The following is a 23,702-nucleotide window of genomic DNA, read 5'->3' as shown; positions in this document are numbered from 1 at the left end:
CAATCAAAGTAAGCCAAATACAATCCTTATCAAGGGTGACAAAAAAATTATTTAAAATTTAAAACTAAATTTAAAACCAAATTAATTTTGAACTATAATATGGTCTAAAAAATCCAAACTATTTCATCAAATTAAGTTAATATAGATTTTAAATCCTATCCATTTAAATGGATTTGGATTGAATTTTTAAAAGTACAATCCATGTCCACCCTACCAACCATTCTCACCCTCACCCCTAATACTTATATAAAAATTAAAGTGAGAAAAATCAAAGTTACTTGAAAATAAATCATCCCACATTTATTAAAAATAAAACCAAAATCCAAGGAACCGTCATAACAGTTTCAAGAAAAACTAAGAAATGCTTCTAATACCAAATGCATTGAAGCAAAAGCTTATCACAACACGTATATGCATTTGGTTGGACATTATTATGTCATCAATTAGCATGGACATGTTGCAATAGGAAGATCCACCTTCTTCCATTGCTTTCTTTGCCATGCCCGCATACTTCCTAACTCTTTCTCTTTTCTCTTTCTTCACTTCCACCCATCACCTTCTCTATAGCCTCTTTAACATTGTCCCTATTCACTAGAACACATTCACCATAGTTATTTTCCACGCTCACACCAATCTCAGCCACTTGCACAACAAACTTCTAATCGCAAAATTGATGAGAAAACATAGGAAATGTCACTAAAGGCACACCAGCACAGATGGCTTCCATTATGGAATCCCATCCACAATGTGTGAAGAATGCTCCTATTGCTCAATGTGAGAAAATCAATTCTTGTGGATCTGAATCCCGAATCAAAATCCCTCTTTCTTTGACTATTTCTTCAAATCTCTCATCTAGCAAGCACTTTTCAATTTCATCTTTCCCATATGTTCCTCTTAACACCCAAATGAATGATCTTTTTGCTGCATCCAATCCTAAACCAATCTCTATCAATTGCTCAGGTGTTAAAAATTTTATTTGGGTTCTAAGAGGAGCATATAAAAAGAGATGAAATTAAAAGGTGGTTGTTAGAAAAGATTTGAAGAGAGGGTCAAAGAGAGAGGGATTTTTGTTCGGGGTTGGGCACCACAAGTGTTGATATTGTCACATTGGGAGCGTTCTTCACACATTGTGGGTGGAATTCTTCACTGGAAGCCATTTGTGCTGGTGTGCCTTTAGTGACATTTCCTATGTTTGCTGATCCGTTTTACAATGAGAAGTTTACTGTGCAAGTAGCTGAGATGGGTGAATGTGTTCAAGTGAATAGGGAAAATGTTAAGGAGGCTATAGAGAAGGTGATGGGTGATGGTGAAGAGAAAGAAAAAAGAGAAGAGAAAGAGCTAGAAAGTATAAAGAAAGCAATGGAAGAAGGTGGTTCTTTTACCCCAACATCTCCATGCCTATCGATGACATAATACATATCCAATTCAATTGTTAAACAAAAGCTAAGCCACAATGGACACCAAATGCATAAGATGTAATAAGCTTTTGCTTTAAGACATTTGTTCTTGGAAGTATTGCTTCTTTATTTTTTTCTGGAAATTGTTAGTTTAGTATAGGTCCTTGATTTTTGTTTTATTTGTAATAAATGTGTACTCCTTGTGTTTGAGGCTTAAAGCTTAAGTATAGAGTAGTTGCTTTCAAGAATAGTGTTGCTATGGAAATTTCCTTTAAATTTCGCGGCAACGTCAAACCAAAATCCTACCCAATGTTTTGAAATCCATCATACTGCGCCTTTAGAATTCGAAGAATGGTACAATGATTTTAATGGGTCCCACCACTGGGTTATACTGTATTAAATATCCAATAAATATACATAAATAATGGAATCACGTCTTAGACAGAAATGTTACATAACAATACTACAAATAATCACATACTACTATGCTACGAATAATCACTGATCTGTTTTTTTTTTCTTGGGGGTGTTAAAATAAATAAATAGTTACTGATGCAAACAACTTCATTGGTATGTAGATGATTTGAGGAAACTACACGCTAAAAACTATAGTTTTTGTTGGCCAGGGGCACTCTGTATATGCTAAATAAATTCTCTGCAGCACCATGATCTAGTGGAATGGAATATACTACTTGATTCAATGGTGTTGAAAAAAATCTAGGCAAGTAATGGAACATACAATGAGTACCAATCTGATTCCACCAAGTGAGAAAGAAAGAACATTTTAAGTATCTCTCTTGTTTTGTTGCATGACATCTTGGATAAGGAGTGTGACATTGGAGTGAGAAGATCCACCTTTTTCAACAGCTCTCTTAGCCATCTCTGCAAGTCCATTAACCCTTTCCCTCATTTCTTCACTATCCCTACTCTCATCCATCAACTCATTAATAGCTCTCCCAACATCTTCTTTCTTCACCAAAAGACCATTCTCATCTTCCTCACCCCACTCCACAGGAACCTCCACCCCAACCTTCACTCCAACTCTTAGTATTTGCACAACAAGTTTCTCATTGAAAAACTGGTCTCCAAATAGAGGCCATGTAATCAAAGGCACACCAGCACATACAGCTTCCAAAGTTGAGTTCCAACCACAGTGTGTCAAAAACCCTCCAATCGAAGGGTGTGAAAGAATCAGTACCTGAGGAGCCCAACCATGAATCACAAGGCTTCGATCTTTGGTCCTTTCCTCAAACCCCTCTTCCTTAATCCACTTCTCCAATTCCCCCAATTGATTCCCTTCCCTAATGACCCAAATGAAGGGTCTTTTTGAGGCTTCCAAGGCCAAACCAAGCTCTATTAACTGAAGTGATGTTATGTTACACATGCTTCCAAGGCACACATAGATCACACCCTTTGGTTTCTGCGAATCAAGCCACTTCAAGCAAAAATGCTCATCAATTGAAGCCTTGTTCCCTCTCTCAGCCTTGTCTAGTTCATCCTTGTTGCTGAGTGAAACAGGACCAATGCACCAAACTCTTCCATTTCTTGCTTTTTTGTAACCCTTGGCATATTCTGGCTCCAACTCTTCAAATGAATTCATCACCACCCCAAATGAAACCCCTTCAGCAGCACCGGTTTTGGCATAAAACTCCTTCCACTCTTCACTAGAATTGTGTGCTGGAGTCTGTGCTATGGTAAACTCAACCTTGTCGGGCAGACCGGGCAGAGCAAAGTACTCTGTCTCCGAGGTAATCGTTGACCGAACTTTGTGGACTCCTATGTTGTACAAACAAAAGAGACTGAAGCAACTCTGTCCCAGGAATGAAAACCTAGGAATATTGAATTTTCTAGCAATGTTTGCTGTGTAATGCAGAGTCATGTCGGAAATTATGCAGCTTGGTGGAGGGTTTAACTCTTCAAAGAGTTTTTCAACTTGCTCCTTCAGGGTGTTGCTGTTTGCAGCGTTGAAGAAATCCAAGCCTGTGCCAAGTGAAGGTAACATGTCGAGATTCTCACACCCTTCTGGCAACCCTGCTTCTTGGTATGGGAATTGAACTTCGAGTAATCGGATTTGGGAATTAGAAAAAGTTGATGTGAAGCGTGATGCGTTTTGGTGGGTTGTGACCACTGTGACAGTAACACCGTTCTGTGCCAGAATTTTTGCTATGTCCATCATGGGGATCATGTGGCCCTGGGACATCAGAGGAAACAGAACAAAGTTGAGGTTGCGTGTTTGGGAACTCATGTTGTTGGAGATGGGTTTGCTGCTATGAATGAATTCAGCGTTTATCAGTGAGTGAATGGTAAGATGCAATTGTAGCTTAAATAAATAAGAAGCACCAAGCGATATAAAGTATTGTTGGTGATTATACCCATCAATTAGGGTTACATGTACAGTGAGAGAAAGAGACAGAACAGACAGAAACGATGGGTATTATCAATGTGTCGCAACCTCACAATGGTAGAGTGTCACACATGATTTACTCATTTTAGATGAGCTGATATTCATGGATTGGGCGGTGCAGAAATAATATTGTATTCTCTAACTAATTCTCTTACAAATTTACCTACTTCTTAAGAATATATTGACTTAATTATTAATTTAATTTTTTAAATTATTTAAAAAAAATTAATTTATTTTTTAAAAGATTCAATTTAATCTTTAAATTTTTTTAAAAAATATTAAATATTTTAAAATTTCAAGGATGAAATTGATAATTAAGTCAAGTATAATATATATATTAAGAAAGTATTAAGCAAAACATGATAGATATATTTAATGGATAATAAGATGTAATTAGAAAAGAATCGATAAATATTATTAAAGTGTTTAATATATGAGTATTTTTATGATGACAAATACTATCAATTCAGTACTCTAAAATTACTGGTAAAAGGGTCGGTAAAAAGAAAAAGCAAAACAGAAAAAGTATTTATTAGAATGCCAAAAATACCCTCATGCTTGATTTTTGATATTATTTTTATGTTAAATTATAATTTAAACCCCTATAATTTTAAATTCATACTTTTAGTTTCAATGAAGACATTTAGTCTTCTTATTTCTTAAAATGAATAATTTTAATAATTTTGTCAGTTGATCGTTCAAAATCAAAGATTGATTTTGGTAGCGATATATTGATGCTGGCATAGAACCTACATATAACTTACATGGAAAAAAAATGAAGTGAAAAATAAAAAATATTTCAATAGAAAATGAACTCATAATCTTTTATTCATAGAAAAATACATTTAAGAAACTTGTTTTGTTTAATTAATTACATTAACTTCTATGTATTATTGACCAAGAGTTATTAATTTTTTTTCTTCAAATTATCTAAATTTTAAAATTTAAAATAATTAATATATAAATATTTTTATTTTATTTTATATCATTTTATATATTTTTATTTTTAATAGTTTACATATTTTTATTTCTATTTTACTATTTTATAATTAAATTTCGTAAATGTAAATTACTTACATATTTTTTTATAAATTAATTTTAATATTTTTACTCTAATTGACGTAAAATTATTCATAAACAATATAATAAAACACTTATTTTATTTAATTAACTACATTAACATCATTTTCTATGTATAGCTAGTAAAAAATTATTAATGTTTTTAAAAAATTATCAAAATTTATAAATTAAAAAATATTTTATATAAATATTTTTTTATTTTACATAAATAATTAAAGTAAAAAAATATTTATATTAAAATCAATTTACAAAAAATATAAATAATTTACATATTAATTTATAAAATTTAATTATAAATTGATAGAATAAAAATAAAATACGTAAAATATTCAAAATAAAAATATATAAAATAATATAAAATAAAATTTAAAATATTTATATATTAAATATTTTTTAATTTATAATTTTTTTATAATTTAAAAATAAATTAATAAATCTTGACTAATGATATGTAGAAGATAATATTAACATAATTAACTAAATTAAGCATGTCTTGTTTTAGTTTATTATTTTGTTTATAAATAAAGAATCATAAATTTAATTTTTATCAAGATATTTTTTATTCTATTTTTTTTACATAATCGTTCTATCAACTACATAAACTCTACATCAACATCAATTTTGAACAATTTACTTATGAAATAACTAAAATTATTTATTTTAGAAGATAGAATAACTAATGTCTTGATTTAGAAATTAAAAAACTAAAATTTACAATTTAGTCTATTTATTTTTTAATTCTTTAATCAGTATTTACCGGTTATGAAATATCTTTTTATGATAACCTCATAAAGTATATATAAATCTGTATAAAAAATTTCAAAGTCATTTTAAAGAAATTTACATACTAAAAACTTACAGTGGAAAAAAAAATTCATTAATGAAAAATTTATATGATTGAAAGACTTTCTTGAACACATTAAAAAGAAGACAAATGTCGAAGCAAACTTATGTAGGAACGTAGAAGGGAAGCAAAGAATAAAGGATTGATACCAAGTGTGTATGTTAAGAATAAGAAACACTTAAAATTTATTAATAAAGTATTAAGGAAATACCATTGGAATAGATAACGAATAAAATTATTGCCTATAGTAATTAAATTAAATATTATGTAAACTTTATAGAAAAAAAAAAGTATTCCGCGTAACTTGTCTGTGAGTGTGACTGCTTTTTGCAAACACATCATTCCAGGGTTTGGACAAAGTATGCACGCTCCTTCACTTTTGTCAATAAAAAAGAAGATCTTAAAACAATTGGAATAAAATGACAAAACTACCCATGCACAAAAAACTCCATCTTCTGAGACTTTTTATATATAATTTTTTTTAGCAAAAGAAAAACATGTAAAGGCATCACTGTACCAAAGATAATCTCAAACAAATTGACACTAATATACAGCATGCCAATAATATATTTGAAAAGAGGAAAAACAAATACAAGGAAACGCACACAGGGACATAAACCAAACCGGCATTTGTATATATCAAATTGTCTCTGACATTTATGTTTTTTTTTTCCCTTCTTGTATGAAAATTATCCTTGGTTGTTAGGATTAATCAAATGCATGTTACAATTTTATAATCCTTCTGGATCATACTGAAAGGTAAAGAAATGAAAGATTCCTTGAAGACTGAAGGACCAGTTCACCAAGGTCACCTAACCTCTGTAGCTGTGGACAATATACATATTTTATTTGCGTCACGAACTTTCCGTTGTCAACATCATTTTCCCTTGGTAAACTTTATGAAGATGGGGATAGCGAGAATTTAGTAATTTGCGGTTGAAGATATGATGCTCTGCCCCTTTTGCTACCAAATGCAATATATATATATATATATATATATATATATTACATGAGGCAGTCTACCTCCCGTCTTATACACTCATAATATAACACTTTTTTAATTATTTTATATAAGAAAGTTAATTAATTTAGCTAATAATATTAAATTTATTGATAATTTTTAAAAATTATTCTTAAAATTATTAGGATTTATGATTTTTCTTCTTTTATTTAATTTTTCTTTACCTAATTAATGATTATATGTTAGTATTACGATTAATTGAATTTTTTACACCAAACTTTTTAATTTTTTGGTGAATTTTACTCCATTTTTTTTTAATTTAATGCATTTTACCCCAACCTTTTAATTTACTTAGTTCTAATAACTCTTTTTTATTTTTAATATTAAGTTACAATGAATGATAAGTTGAGAAAAAATAGTTTTAAATTAAATTGGTGTAATTAAATATTATTAACTTAACTTTTTTAGATATCATAAATCAATTTTTTTTAGATCAAAGGGAGTAATTATTATATGTCTTGTATTCAGTGTGTTATCCAAATTGGTCTGATCATCAATCTAATCGAAGTACTGGATAAGTAAGTCAGAGGTTAAACCAATAAATTATTAATTGATTTAGAGAATAATATAACTAACAAAATATAATTAATTCATATTTTATACTTTAAATAAAATATATAATTTCTTAAATAGTACATAAACATTATTTTTGTCATCCAATAACTAATAATGCATGGTCTGACAATTTTAGAAAGAGAAAATAATGTTCTACTCGGTCTTTCAAATCCGTTCGGGTCGCAGGTTTTCAATAAAACCGGCCGGTTGCACTTTGGTCCAATAACTGATCCAGCCGATTTTCACAACATTGCTTGTATCACATAGAAAGTGTTTTTATGAATAGGAATAGAGAAAAAGTTGAGCCCAATAAGTGGAGTGCCTAATCACACTTGTTTACAATGACTAATACATTATAATTTGGATTTTGATCAGTTGATGTTTTTTTACATTTTTTTCTATGAAATTAAAATTAAAATGTGTAAAACTGGTAAATTTTTTGTGGATTTTATTATTTATTTATTTACTAATTTATTATTAAAATTATATATTTAAATGATTAAAAAAAGAAAAAAATCCAACCCCTTTAAAAGAGTTTTGGATCCGTCCCTACTAGTAATTAAAGTCTCATATTCGAGTTCTATGATTAAAAAAAGTTGAGAGGAGAAACCCCGTGAGAGATTATTAATTTCTCAAGAAAAGATTACTCCCTTCATAACTTTTATAAGAGAAAAAACAATTTTTTTTTGTTCTGAAATGTAAGCAAAGCTTAATTACTTTTTTCTTATTTAATAAAAATATGTTTAAAATGCCCTTCATTTAATAGGGAGTTGTGCTTAATATCAAGTTTCAGTGAGAAATAATTTTAAAAAATAATTATTTTTAATTAAAAATAACACAATTTAATAAAGTAAACTAATTTTGGTAGGATGTCTCTAGTCCAACTTTTTTTTAGCATAATTTCTCCTTATAAGTAAAAGCTAAACCAAACACTCACTATTAGAAAATATGTTTTCTACATCGGTTATTTATGACTTTCAACATCGGTTTTTGAAAAAACCAATGTTGAAAGTATCGACGTTGATAGTATTAACGTTAACATCAATTTTTGAAAAATCGATGTTAAGGTAAAATTATCAACATCGGTTATATAAATAACCGATGTTGCTAATATGAATTACACCCAAAAAATGTATATTAATGTTGAAAGTTAACATTGGTTTTTACAAAAAACCGATATTAACAAATGTGTTAATGTTGACAGTTAACATCGGTTTTTTTCAAAAAAACCGATGTTAACGAATGTGTTACTATTGACCGTTAACATCGATTTTTTCAAAGAGAGTACCCTTTTTTCTCACACAAGTCAAAGAGAGAGTATCCCTTTTTCTCGGATCTTTTGAAGACGTACGAAACCCCTTTTTCTTTCTCGGAACCTTTTCCCACTTTCTCAATTATAAGAAGCCACAAATCAAAGAAAAATAAGTGTGAAATATTATGAAAAAATTACACGAGAAACTTTGGTAGCTTAATTTATTGATTAAAAATGCTCTAATGAGTGCAGATCTGTTCTTATATATAAAAATAAAGTGATCTTAACTAACTAACTCGGCGTCACAGTTCACAAATACTACTATAAATTTGGGTAGCTAAAAACTTGGGGTTTTGTACTGTAAGAAGCGATTGATAGAAGGAATGAATGTTTTTCTTTTCTTTTCTTTCCACAACTCTCAATTTAAACTTACACTTTTGATTCATTTATGAGATTTCAAAGAATAAAATAAAATTTGAAATTTTTTATTATTGATTTTAAGATTTTATTAAACACGACTTTCACTTTAATTATGATTTTTTTCGAGGCACCAGATTCCTCTAAACTGAAAAGGGGCAAATTATATAATATTTATAGCTATTTTTTCATTAATAATTTTTTGAAATATTTTTAAATTTAGAGCAGTTGAATTGTTCATGACAGTGACAAAAACAATAGCACTAGAAAACTTAATTATTGATTGACGTCGAATAAACTAAAACCGAACCAAATTCAAACCCCTCCAAAAGCTAGAGTTGAATTTTCTAACCTCTCCAAAACGTAAAGTTGAATTTACTGTAACACAATTCTATCCCCTCCAAATAGTAGAGTTATTCATCACTCTGTCTATATCTATATATACCTTTAACTTCAAACGTAGTATGCAATACTAATATCTAGCAGCATCAAGGCATTGCAACGAACTGATCAAATGGCACAGAGTGTGCAAATTCCGAGAAAAATAAGACTATAATTCGGGAACTATTCTCGTATGCTGTCAAAGATTCAAAAATAAATACCACTCATATTCAATTATACTTATGATATCCAATTTTCTTATACAAATTGGCTTAACCCAATTCGTAATCTTGTTAATCTTTTCTTTAAAAATCGTAATCTTGATAATCTAAGTGATAAATATTTACATTAAAAAATAAAATAGATTATTCAGATGAATATTTATTTTTTGTTGATATAAAAAATATTACTACTGTATACAATTGTTGTATAAACACTTGTCAAAAACACAATTTATTGTCTTTCACAATTCACTAAATTACATGAGAGTTACTCTCTTTATTTGAAGAATCTCAACTACTACATAGTACGAACAATTCTATGATTTTAATATTAAATTTATTAGAAAGAGTACTTTACTACTATACTAATTAAATAGAAATAATAGTAACACTTTGTACTTTTTTAGAGATGGCATGTTTGGTAATCGGCAATTTTTTAATTTGGGAGTGAGAGATGTTGCTTATTTAATTATTATAATTTTTTATTTTTATAATAATTAAATAAAAATATATTAATAATAAATTTTAATTTTTTTACGATATAATTAATTTTACCAACATTTTCTATAAAAATTCTATAAAAGTTAAACTTTATTATTAAAAACAGTTTTTTTTCAAATTAACTAACATCAAATAATTTATATAAATGTGTGTTATATTTAAATGATAATCATGAAATAATAAAATTAAAATTATGAAATTCATTTTAAAAATTTAGTTTAATTTTTAAATGCTTACCTTTTGAATTTATAATTGTTTATTAATTATTATATTTTTTTAATTAAAATATAATTAATAACGCAATTTATGGTTTTTTTAAAATATATAAATAATTAAAAAAAAGTTTATATTAACATCGATTTTTCCAAAAAACCGATTTTAACATATCATATGTTAACATTGGTTTTTCAAAAACCGATGTTAACAACATTAGTTAACATCAGTTTTTGAAAAACCGATGTTAACGTGTATGCATTAACATCGGTTTTTTGGAAAACTGATGTTAACATCATTAGTTAACATCGGTTTTTCAAAAATCGATGTTAACATCATTAGTTAACATCGGTTTTTTTTTTATAAAATCGATGTTAAGAATAATACTTTATTTACAAATATGTCATCGCTTTTAACTTAACATCGGTTTTGTTCAAAATCGATGTTAATAAGCCGATGTTAAAACTGTTTTTTGTAATAATGACTTTTTAAAGTAAAATAAATGTAAGGTATCCAAACAACTTTAACTTATTTTTAAAGCTCTTTTTTTTTAAAAAAAAAAATAAAACTTTAGCTTAAAAGTAACTTAAAAGTTCAAAAGAAGCTGGGCCAAAGGCACCCTTAATAGGTATGAAATAAGTTTTTTTTTTTCTTATAAAAGAGAACAAAGAGATTACTTATAATTAGTGTGAAAGAGAAAAAAAATTATCCCAAAATAATTATCATTTTAGTTCTTTAATATAATATTAATTATTTTTTTCACTTTTATCATTTATAATAATAATGACAAACAATAAAATTTATAAATAAATTAATAATGATATAAGATTAAATTTGTAAAATTATCACTCTTTTTCATCTATTTATTGTATTTTTTTAATTTGTGTAAAACAACCTAAAACTATTATTTTGAGAAAAAGAAAGTAATAAAATTAATAGATACTTCCTAGTTTTCACTAATAACAGAGTGATTCAAACAAGGGTAGTCTCTCCACATAACAAACATACTTAATAGAATAATAAAAATAATAATATTCTCTTCACCTCCAATTATAAGATTATTTTTAGAAATTTATTTGTCTTTTTATAAGAACATTTTCTAATTTATAGATTCATTAATTATTTTTTTTCCCTACATACTCTAATTTAATTATTCTTTCTTCAAATATTAATAAAAATACAATTAAATGGATAGAGATATAAAAAAACACTACAAAAGATATGCATTTACCACAAATTGTATTTTCGACAGTTAGCAATGACCGTCACAACTATGGGAGCTAGTAATAATTTCTGGCAATTTCTTGTAGAACACAGGTAAATTTGTTAGAAATTTTGTAATAGTTTTAAACTGTGTACATTTTTGCATTTTTTAAAAAAAATTCAATCATCAAATTTTTGAATCTCTAATATTTATTTATTATCTTTAATTTTTTCCTCTATTTGCCACATTTTGTTTTGGTGTGCACATATTACCCTACCAGCTGAAAACTAATTCATTTCACAGTTTCATTAAAAAAGATACAATCTCTTAAAACAAAGATTTTTTCCTTTTATAATAACAATAACCACAATATGTAAAACAACTTCATCTTTATTGAGTTAAAAGAAAAAGAAAGTAAATCCATGTCAGTCTCTACATATTCAATTGATTTCCCATCTTCGGTGAAGCCTCTTTACAAACATTGAATTTTAAGGAGTGAGCAACTAGTACAACGGTCACAACATGGAATTTGAGGGTATGATTTTCACACTGGATTAATTCTCAGCAGGAAAGATAGACCTTCAGGTCCTTCTCTAAGATTTAACAGTAGTTCTATGTCTAACAAATGTCTGCATATGCTCTTGCTTCAGTTGCCTAGTCACTAGGAATGAATCATTGGTTTTTCAGAAAGTTCTCAAGATCATCTTATCTTTCCATTCTTCTTCTCATATTCTTGTTTCAATTCTTCTAAACGATAGGATATCTGATGCTAACCATAATGCAGATGTAAATTATATCTGACTTGAATAAATATTATATAGTCTAGTAACATCATAGCCATGCATTATTGTAGTGGCCATCATGTAGTGTGTAACCAATTAGTTTTTTTTATTAGTATAGAATAAACAAAATTATAAAGGGACATGGAAACAAACCTGAAACAACTTATAAATATTCAATTAATATATGAATCAAAGGCTTAACGTCGGATCTCCCTGCAGAAAGCTGAAAAAATATGCATCATGGTGTCAGCCAAGAAGGTAAAAAGAGTAGGGACACTGCCAAATTAAAAAACCAAGTCCAACTATCTTGGCATGGAAACTGCCAGATTAAAAGGGTATATAGGCCATGCTCTATATTTGAGCTGCATGTTCAAGATAATAAATGTTTAATCCCTAGTCCAACTATTTGACAAAGGTAAGAGAGCAGCTACAATGATCAATGTAAAAAAATGTTTGGCCCGTTGCCCAGTAAAACCATTTTTGCTCAGACTGTGCAAAAAACTATATGGAGACACATTTTCTACTCACAGATTTAATGCAGTTAGATATCTTGGAATAAGACCAACTCTTAGAGAATGTATCAGTAATATAGTTATCACTTGATTAATCACATAAATAAATACGAGATTTAAAAGTAACAGATTATGTAACATTCAATTTTGAAAGTAACTTTGAGTTTGACAAATAAAATGTATGTGGAAGTTATGAAGTGAAGGAGAATGTGCATCCTGCTCCAATTCATATCATTCATAGTCCATAACAAGGAGTTAGAGAAAGGAAGAGGACCTAGATAGAATAAGCGAGTGGTAACAATGTATCTAGATTTATTGCATCCTCGGGGAAGTTTTTCAAAGCATGTATGAGTTTTTCAAAAGGTAGTTTAATCTGATAAACAATAAAAACCACAAACAGAGAGCATAAATTTGCTTTAGTTTATAATACAGAGGCAACCCTGTCTGCAGTCAAAATACAGTAATATTATCATTATCATCAAAGAGTATATAATATTAACAAGAAACATGCAATTAGAGCGAAAATAATGTAACCCTGTGTTGCATGTCTCCACCAACCACACGCAACCTCAAACACTATCAACATGATTGGGATCGACAACGAAAACAAAATCCCCAATCCCCAATCCAAAAACCAAAACATCAAAAATGGCAAAGAAAAAGAAAAGATAACTAACCAAAATGAGATCAAAGAATGTGGCTTGCCCTTAAGATCCTTCAACATCTTTGAGACTCTAGAATGAAAAAATGGAAGATGAGAGAAGAAAGTGCGAAGTGAAGAGACAAAAATGAATGGGAAAGAATGAACTGAAAGCTTTGAGAGCCTAATTGGAAAATCATATGCACAAAACTATGTGAATTTCGCTCACGTTTAGATCCGCACGGTCTTGCAATTCGTCATGCTTTTCCTTCGGTGGCTTTGGCTTCTCCATCTGTGCAATTGGTGGATTCTCCGCTCTCTGGCGGTGGCCGCGCTATTTTCGCCGGAGCCTCTTCTTTCGTTTCATCTTATTCTTCAGGTTTATTCTCATCTTCTGTAATTATATTTTTTGTAAGAGATGTAAATAAGTTGAAATGATAATACAATTTTCTTCCATTTTTGCTTTATTATGGATTCCTCACTGATAAGTATCTAATGGCTGCATTACAAATACACTTTGAATCCTCAGCCACGAACATTATGACAATGAAAATGCAACAAACGTTTCCACAATCTAAAGGGCAGGACAAAAGGTTATATCATAACTATCAGCCCCTTTACACTGATAAATCGGAGGTTGATTGTCCCCAGGGTAAGTATGAGCAAACGGACAAAGCCCTTTGTACTTCACGGAAATCTCATCCGGTTGGCAACCATTGCCATTGCAACAATATTTAGGGTCCTTATACCCATCACAAGGACTATTACATCCCACATATTGGTCATTCTTGTTCCCAGCAATCAAATCCAAAGGGCACACACTAGAAAGCTCTTTGTTGCAATCCACCATAGGGCATGGCCCTGAACCGTCCACGAGGGTTCCACCATTTGGTTTGATTCGAACCAACATGTTTTGGCCATGCTTCAAGCTCACTTCGTAGGACACAATAGGGTTGTTCACAACGAAGTTTAATTGGGTTATTGGGAATGAGGGGTTGAGGCCTGCACACTCCATGATCCCGTTGCCACAGTCGCCGGTTTCGCACGAGAAGTAGTTCGATGCGTTGGTGGAGCAACCGGTTCGAACCCAGATGGAGCCGCTGTAGTGGTCGTCCATGTTGAATATCTCGTAGGTGTCGCGGGGAAGGTCTGGCTCCAAGTCTCCGATGCTAGGGTTTGAGGCGCGCCACAGGGTGTCCGAGCATAAGTTCTCGAAAGTGAAAGTCACGTCAGATTGCACTCCTGAAAAAAAAAAAAGAGAGGTAAAAGTGACATTATATCATATTGAAAGTTAAGGTAGGAACTGATAAATAATCTTATTCTTAAATATGTTAGAAAAATTGATTCCTTAAATAAATTTTAAGATTGATGAATTAGTCAATACCCGAGTTCATCCAAAAAAGGTCTCTCAATCCCTTAAATAAAAACATAGTATGTGATGTGAAGCTATATATATATATATGTTAGTTCTGCAAACATTTTTTAATCATAATCATTTCACAATTCTTAGTTCAGTGAATCGTCTCAGCGTAGCTATTTATAAGAAAATGAAGAAATAGCATCAAATTCATCAATTTGGTCGGATGCAATGGACTTGGAGGATCTCTACAGCTGATTCATTTTCTAAGCATGTGTATTTAAATTATGAACTGACCTCAATGCTTCATGTTTGTGAGATGGATGAAAATGTTAGATGAAAAATTAGAGCAGGGTCCTGTGAACAATGTTTAACTGACCAATTTTTTTTTGTTTCTTCTTTGTTTAAAAGGGAGAAGTTTGCTCAAATGTATTTGTTGAAAAGTTTTTTATTAAACAATTAGTACTTTAATTTTTATAAAAGAACAGGAAAATATTTTTTTTAAAATAAATTGAAAGAGTTTTTATAAAAAAGTTAGTTCTTCTTCTCTTCTCTCTCCTAGGTTTAACACAACCTTAAGAAAGTTTAATTGATTTTTAAATCTATTTTTTTAAAAAAACTTAATTATCTCAATTCATTTTTAACGACCAACTAATCTTTTATGTTAACCCATATGTGAATATCCCAAAGATAATGAGAAAGATATGTTACATCATATGAAAAACAAGTGGATCGATTCTCTACAATTGTTTTTGTGAATACATGAAATCGTGACCACAAAAATAGTTGTTAATTATATATTAAATAACAATAGGAAATATAACAAAAAATTAATAACGTGTTTGATTTAGCGTAAGTTAATGAAAATCACATCCAACTTCCACGTTAAAGCCAAAGCTAATTATTTTGTATTGCTTTAGATTTTCACATTCTGAATCCACATTTTAAAGGGTTGAATGTAAATCCTAACACCCACTAAAGGGTTACTTTTAAACTGCAAGGAATATGTTTTCTTCTTGAACTGGAATGCAATTTTTTTATAAAAAAAACATAAGACGAAATAAAAAAAAAGTGGATAAAAAGAATAATTCTACTAAAAATAGTCGATCATATTTATTTAATAAAAATTATTCATAACTATTGAATTATCAACATAAGTAACATGGTTACAAAAAAAATCATAAGAGAACCCAAATTCCTTGTAATCAGGAAATACACTTGATTCATCCGCTCGGTCAATAAGAATCATTGGAAAAGATTGAACGACTAATATATCATCTCATAAATTCGACTATACAAACCTTCTAATCTTTATATCCAAAAAAAATCCATATTCATGAATGCAGTAAATCCATGAAATCCATTTTCAAAAGAGGGGATTATTCGTTACCTGCACATAGCAGCAGCATGGGAAGAAAAAGATTCAGAGAGACGTTCTTTGCCATGGAAAACTACCTTCAACTTCAAATTAGATACGGTAGAAATTTGGGAAGAGAAAAGATTTATAGAGGAAGACTGAAACATAGAAAGAGAAACGAAAAAAAAAGAAGAGAAAGTGAATCTTAAGTAATCTCAATTTTTTTATTTTAAATTATAATAAGTTAAAAATCACACTTTTAAATATCAGCATGTTTAAGTATATAAATATTTACTAAAATTGGAGTATATTTTTTAATTATGGTTTCAAATATAAGAAAAAAACACGTTTTTTCTTGCCTTAAATGTAAAAAATTATAACTAATTTTATTATTTCTAAGATATCCTTTCATTTAATAAAGGCGATGGTCTCAATAAATATTTCTTATCCTTAATATCAAATTTCAATGAAGGATGAGTTGAAATTTTTTTTAATTGAAATTGACGTAATTAAATGTAATTTCTAATTTTCTTAATTAATGTGTCATGTTTTTTTAATTAAAATCAATGTAATTAACTAAATTTGAGACAAAGGGAGTATAATAAAATTATGACACCATTCAAATAGCATATATTAGTTATTACAAAATAACATTAATTTTAACGCTTAAATATTAGATTTAAATATTTTGAAAATGGTAATTTTCATTAAAAAAAGAAAAACATATATTACATTCAAAATAAAAAATTATAAAAGAATATTTTTATCAATAAAAACTGATCATTTCTAGAAGCTTTAAATTACCCCTAAATGCTCATATTAACATGATCTTCAAACATTAAGACAATTATACATTACTCCCTCAATTCTTATTTATAAGACTTAATTATTTAACTTATTAAGATTAAGAAAAATAATTAATTTAATTGATAACAAAAAAATTATCTTAAATTTATAACTTTTTTTTAAAAACTACCCTTCACATTAATACCATATTTCTTCTAATTATATTTTAATACATTTTCTATTTTCTTTTAATTAGGGGTATATCTACTTTAAAAATAATTAATTCATGAAATATTATAAATTAGGTTTTATAAAAAGAAACTAATATTATTTTAAATTTAAATCTTATGAATAAGAATGAATAAAAAACAAAACAACTTTTATTTACATAATTGTACATAGGATCTTCTTGAGGAGGAAATTAAAAGGATAAAATATTTATTGTAAAATTTATAATAAACTATACAAAATTTTATGAACAACACACAATATAATGAATTATCGTGTCATCACCATTTAATAGTTTTCAATTAATGAGAAATAAATATATTCATTATCATATTTGATTTATTCTTCTTTTAATAAATGCATATTTAATTTGATGATAAATGTTCAATAAAATCATCAATTTTATCTATGATATTATTGTAAAAGAATATTTTATCTGCATTTAGTGTCGAGCCTATATTAGAAAAGAGAAAAAGTGTCGAGAACCTGAGTCACAAGTAATATTTTTAAAATTGCATTAGTCATTGAATCGGTCAAAATATTGGTTCAAAATTTAATGGTTGTTCAAGTGTGATTAAATTATGGTTGAACTGATAATAATTTTAATGATAATAATTTAATAATGCATAAAATAGTATTAGAAATATGATAGTATAGCATGGCAACGCTAAAACAAAGATAAAAATATCAATTCATATATAGTTTCTTATAACATTCAAAAGTAAACATAAAAATCTAAATCAATATCATAATATTTAAGTTTAAATTTTTGCTTAAAAATTTTTAAATTTTAATAAATTAGAACAATGTCAATTAACAATAAAAAAATAACATAATGAATAAAAGCCAAAATTACAAATTAATATAATAGAAAATTATTAAATAAATTAAGATATAAAAAATATAAACTATTATAAACTACTAAGTTATATTTTATAAGAAAAAAAATAATTGATAAATAATTTATATCAATTTGTATATCGGACTAAATATGTATTTTAACTATCTTTAAAATATTTTAGATTAAATATTGTTAGATAAAAAGATAATTCAGATGTTTAGTTAGTTAGTTCTATCACTTGTATGTTAGTTAGTGGTAGTTATAACAGAATTAGAGGAAGAACCATATATAGCTTGCTGTAGTAATATACAAAACAACTGAGTATAAGAATAGTGATCTGATTTTTTTTTTGAATCTGTACAAGAAAAACTCTCTTTCTTTCCTTCTTCTTCTTCCCTGTGAGATTGCCTAATTATTTATCAGTTTTCAACAGTGGTATCAAGAGCAAGGATTTGTGGGTCTGTTTCTGTGTGAATCAACCCGCGAAAGGTGGGACCTGTGATTGAAACAATCAAAGGCGATTCTATGTGAATCCATGTTTTTTAAGGAAGACGAATTCGAGCAGAGGAAGAACCTTGAGCTATGACGAGCAATGGAGTTCCGATGAACAATCTCCCAGTTCTTGGTGAAAAGAATTTTGATCGATGGCATGTGCAGATGAAAGCTCTTTTGGGTTTTCAAGGTGTGTATGAGATTGTCACGAGCGGGTATCAAGAACCCAGTGCCAGTGCTATTGAGGCACAACGATCTACCTACAAAGATTTGAAGAAAAAGGACTACAAAGCCTTATTCCTAATTCACCAGTGTGTAAATGATGCCAACTTTGAGAAAATTGCAAATGCCACAACCTCAAAGGAAGCATGGGATATTCTTATAAAGAGTTATGAAGGTGTAGAAAAGATAAAGAAGGTAAAGCTTCAGACATTGAGAAGACAGTATGAGCTTCTTGCAATGGAGGAGACTGAATCAGTAGCTGAGTATTTCACCAAGATTCTCACACTCACCAATCAGATGAAGTGCTGTGGAGAACAGATTAAGGAACAACTGGTGATTGAGAAGGTGCTCAAAACACTGACATCAAAGTTTGATCACATTGTGGTGGCCATTGAAGAATCAAAGGATCTTACATCCTTCAAGATTGAAGAACTACAAAGTTCACTTGAAGCGCACGAGCAAAGATTAAGAGAAAGGAATCCTGAGAAGCACAATGATCAAGCCTTACAAGCTCAAACAAGTAGAAAGTTTGACAAGCAAGGAGACAAATCCAAAAAGAACAAAGGAAAGTGGCGTGATGAGAAGTGGAGAAAGACTGGAGATTCAAAATGTGGTGATTCTGGATCATCTTCACAGAAAGTTGTGTCAAATCCAAGAAGCCAATTCTTAGGGAAAAAGAAATGGGTCGACAAAAAGAAGGTGCAGTGTTACAACTGCAGGAACTTTGGCCATTTTGCAGCTGATTGTAGATTCAGTAAAGGCTCTCATGTGAAAGGTGAAGAAGCAAGGTTGGCACAAGAGGAGAATACAGAAGATGATCATTATCTGCTGATGGTTACCACCAAAAATGATCTTCAGTGTGCTAATTTCTGGTACCTAGACACTGGTTGCTCAAACCATATGTCAGGGAGAAGAGAGTGGTTCACAACACTTGATGAGACTTCCAAAAGCACAGTGAAATTCGCAGATCACAGCTCAATTACAACAGAAGGGATAGGGAGCGTGATGATTCAAAGAAAAGATGGAAAGAAAGTCTGCATCTCAAATGTCTTGTATGTTCCCAGGATGAAAAGCAATTTACTCAGCCTTGGACAATTGCTTGAAAAGGGTTATACAATGGAGATGAAGGACAACATGCTGAAAGCTTTTGATAAAGACAAGAAGAGTGTCCTAAAAGCTCCATTCTCGACCAACAAAACATTTAAAATTGAAATTCAGATTAGTGACCAGAAGTGTATGTAGTCCACCACAGAAATTGAAACTTGGCTATGGCACAAGAGGTATGGCCATCTAAATTTCAAAAGCTTAGAGCTACTAAATAGAAAAGGTTTAGTAACAGGCCTACCAAACATTAGAGTTCCTGAGAAGCTATGTGATGAATGCCTAATAGGCAAGCAAGCTAGAAATTCTTTTGTTTCAAGCATACTTACAAAAACTGTTAAACCACTTGAAGTTGTGTATACTGATGTTTGTGGTCCTTTTGAGGAGGAGTCTCTTGGTGGAAACAAATTTTTTGTAACCTTCATTGATGATCTCACTAGAAAGGTGTGGGTTTATCCTATTAAGAAGAAGAGTGATGTGTTTGACACTTTTCAAATTTGGAAAACTCTGGTCGAAAAACAGTGTGAGTCCAAATTGAAAGTGCTAAGATCAGATGGTGAAGGAGAATACATGTCAAATGGATTCAAATCCTATTGCACTAAGGAGGGGATTGAACATGAGGTTATAGCTCCCTACACTCCACAGCACAATGACACAGCAGAAAGGGAGAATATAACCATCCTCAACATGGCAAGGAGCATGCTAAAGACAAAGAACCTGCCAAAGAAATTCTGGGCTGAGGCTGTTTCAACATATGTGCATTTGCTGAATAGATGTCCAATAAAGAGATTGGAAGACAAGACACCAGAAGAAGTCTGGTCAGGCACTAGACCAAATGTGAGCCATCTTAGAATCTTTGGGTCTATCTGCTATAAGCACATTCCAGACGCAATAAGGAGAAAATTGGATGACAAGAGTGAGAAACTCATATTTCTCGGCTACCATTCTACTGGTGCATACATGGTTTTTAATCCTCAAGCTCAGAAATTAGTGTTGAGTAGAGATTTGAAGTTTGATGAGGGTCAATCCTGGAATTGGAGTGATAAGCAGGGCACATCTGAATTGAGAACCAGAATTGAAGGTCTAAACACTGATGTAGGAATAGAAGAAAATGTTGTTCATGATGAAGCAGTATCAACGAGTGATGAGGACATGACCAAGAGCAAGGGCAAGGATCCACTTGAAGGACTTGGAGGACCTATGACAAGGGCTAGAGCAAGGAAAGACAAGGAAGCTCTTCAACAAGTGCTATCCATACTATTTGAATACAAGCCCAAGTTTCAAGGAGAAAAGTCCAAGGTTGTGAGTTGTATCATGGCCCAAATGGAAGAGGACTAAATGACACCACTTTGTTTCAATTTTAGAGTGTTTAGTTTGTCTAAATAATGGCCCAATCCTTGTAAAGTTTGCTGACCAAAAATATGCTTTGGGTTAATCAACTAAAAGGGCTTTAGTTAGGTTTAGTTCAAGTTGTAATAAGGGCCCAATTGGCAACCTAGGCATCATCCTTTTGGGAGACCAAATGGTGGCTGACTTGTTGGCTGTTGGGGGTGACTTTTGGTTGCCACAATTTCAGTTATACTCAGCCATTAAGTTTTTTTAATTCCCTAGGTTAATGGCATTAAGTTATTTTAATTCTAGGTTAGTGGGTCATTACTAAAATCTGTTGTAAAGCTTCTATATAAGCTGAACCATTTTATCAATAAACACAAGTTGAGTTTTATTCAGAAAATTAGAGTTTCTCTCTTTTATCTTAGTGAGAGTGATTCTCCTAAATTCTTGAGTGATTCAAGAATACCCTGGCTGTATCAAAGGACTTTCACAACCTTTGTGTGTTGCTCTCGCTGGAAAGAGTGATTCTTTCCTTCCTTTCATCTTCACCCTTGTTCTTTCAAACCACAATTCCAGAAAATCCACCTCTGCCCAGAATTATCTTGTGGCCATAACTCCCATTTTACGCACTCAAATTAAGTGATTCTTGAGCCTAAATTGAATTTCAAAACGAGATCTTTCACCTTGTTTTGGAATCACCTCATTTGGAGTCCTGTAGCTTCAGTTATTGCCATTTCTATATTTCTGTCCAGCCACCACTTAACCTACATTTTACCATCCCATTCATCCATTTTATGCCAAGAACCACCTTATTAAGACCCACGAAATTAACCACCTTATTTTCCATCCTTTCCTTAATCAATTTTCGCATTTTCCATCAAGGTTTAATCCTAGACGATCCTAAGTCAGCCCTTGTGCCATGAGAGTTCATATCATTTGGTATCAGAGCTCCGGTTCTAGGATCAACACTTCCTTTGCTGGAAATATTGGGTAACATCCTTCTTTATTCTCTTTGCCATTTATATTACCTTCTTATTCATATATTTTAGGCTGAACCATTGCAAAAGTTAAGCCTTTTGATCTCTTTGTTGTAAAAAAAAAAAAAACAAAGCAGAATTTCGTATAAGCAAAATTAAAAAAAAAAATTGGGCTGAATGGTTCATGCTTGAAGAACTTTAAAAAAAATCTCTTTAAGGTAATATATTGGTTGCATGAAGGATTGTTACTGAAATTCCTAAATTCTGAAATTTATTTCCTTCATTTGTGCCTAAAAACATTGTTAGCCTTTTTCTTGGTTAACCTTTTCCTTGTCTCTCTAGCCTTACCTTACACATATTGGTGAATTGTTCTTTGTTGTGGCCATAATCTCTTGAATTGCCTAAGAACTCAAGGGGAATTAGAGTGGTAAAAGGCAAGAGTGTTTCATTAGAGAAAAGCCATAATTGTGTGATACACTTGAGTGGGTGAGGTATTCAAACAACAACTATAATTGTCTTGTTACGTTTGATTTGTTTGTTTGAGATGTTAGGTACTAATCCTAATGATGGAGTGGGGCTTTCGCAATTCCAAATGCAAGCTTTGATGCAACATTTGGAGAGGTTAATGAAACAACGAGATGATGCACTCCATGAGAGGTTGGATCAAATGGAGAATAGAGATCATAATGAAGAAGAAAGGAGGAGAAGAGGGAATGATGGTGTTCCTAGACAAAAACGAATTGATGGTATTAAACTCAACATTCCTCCATTTAAAGGAAAGAATGATCCGGAGGCCTACTTGGAGTGGGAGATGAAAATAGAGCATGTTTTCTCATGCAACAACTATGAGGAGGACCAGAAGGTGAAGCTTGCCGCCATGGAGTTTTCCGACTATGCTCTTGTGTGGTGGAACAAGCTACAAAAGGAGAGAGCAAGAAATGAAGAGCCAATGGTTGATACATGGACGGAGATGAAAAAGATCATGAGGAAGCGGTATGTGACGGCTAGTTACTCAAGGGACTTGAAATTCAAGCTCCAAAAACTAACCCAAGGTAACAAGGGGGTTGAGGAGTATTTCAAGGAAATGGATGTGCTCATGATTCAAGCAAATATTGAAGAAGATGAGGAGGTAACTATGGCTCGATTTCTTAATGGTTTGACTAATGATATCCGTGATATTGTTGAACTGCAGGAGTTTGTTGAAATGGATGATTTGCTTCACAAAGCAATCCAAGTGGAGCAACAATTAAAAAGGAAGGGAGTGGCTAAGAGGAGTTTTACCAACTTTGGTTCTTCTAGTTGGAAAGACAAAGGTAAGAAAGATGGGGCTGCTACTTCTAGTAGTTCCACACCTATCCCATCAAAAACTCGCTCAAAGTCCCAAGAGGAACCCTCTAAAAGGAGTAGAGATGTGAAGTGTTTCAAGTGCCAAGGCCTAGGACACTATGCTTATGAGTGCCCTAACAAAAGGTCCATGGTTCTTAGAGATGGAGAATATATAAGTGAATCCGATGTTGAAGAAGAAGAGGAGAGTGAGTACGTAGAGGAAGAGGAGACTCCGAAGGGAGATTGTTGATGATTAGGC

At 30.8% G+C, this 23,702-nt stretch overlaps 2 protein-coding genes across 2 annotated transcripts; both read right to left on the bottom strand.

Annotated features, from left to right (window-relative positions):
• Positions 1 to 1,757: 1,757 nt before the first annotated feature.
• On the bottom strand, positions 1,758 to 3,865 carry LOC114371945 (UDP-glycosyltransferase 73C3-like). The gene has a single exon (XM_028329281.1). The coding sequence runs from the start codon at positions 3,640 to 3,642 to the stop codon at positions 2,182 to 2,184; it is 1,461 nt and encodes a 486-aa protein (XP_028185082.1). The 5' UTR covers positions 3,643 to 3,865; the 3' UTR covers positions 1,758 to 2,181.
• Positions 3,866 to 13,849: 9,984 nt separating this feature from the next.
• LOC114369460 (thaumatin-like protein 1) lies at positions 13,850 to 16,311 on the bottom strand. Its single transcript, XM_028326691.1, has 2 exons — positions 16,172 to 16,311; positions 13,850 to 14,666 (listed from the first exon to the last, which is right to left on the bottom strand). The coding sequence occupies exons 1-2, from the start codon at positions 16,224 to 16,226 to the stop codon at positions 13,999 to 14,001; spliced, it is 723 nt and encodes a 240-aa protein (XP_028182492.1). The 5' UTR covers positions 16,227 to 16,311; the 3' UTR covers positions 13,850 to 13,998.
• Positions 16,312 to 23,702: the final 7,391 nt, after the last annotated feature.

The sequence above is a fragment of the Glycine soja genome, chromosome 10 (assembly GCF_004193775.1).
Source record: "Glycine soja cultivar W05 chromosome 10, ASM419377v2, whole genome shotgun sequence".
Taxonomy (NCBI): domain Eukaryota; kingdom Viridiplantae; phylum Streptophyta; class Magnoliopsida; order Fabales; family Fabaceae; genus Glycine; species Glycine soja.
This window is presented reverse-complemented; position numbering and strand designations above follow the sequence as displayed.

Bases quoted from the DNA above. Each gene is read 5' to 3' on its own strand.
- LOC114371945 (XM_028329281.1), bottom strand. From the start codon at position 3,642: ATGAGTTCCCAAACACGCAACCTCAACTTTGTTCTGTTTCCTCTGATG.
- LOC114369460 (XM_028326691.1), bottom strand. From the start codon at position 16,226: ATGGCAAAGAACGTCTCTCTGAATCTTTTTCTTCCCATGCTGCTGCTA. The intron at 14,667-16,171 runs GTAACGAATAAT...TTTTTTTTTCAG, and splicing joins CATGCTGCTGCTATGTGCAG to GAGTGCAATCTGACGTGACT.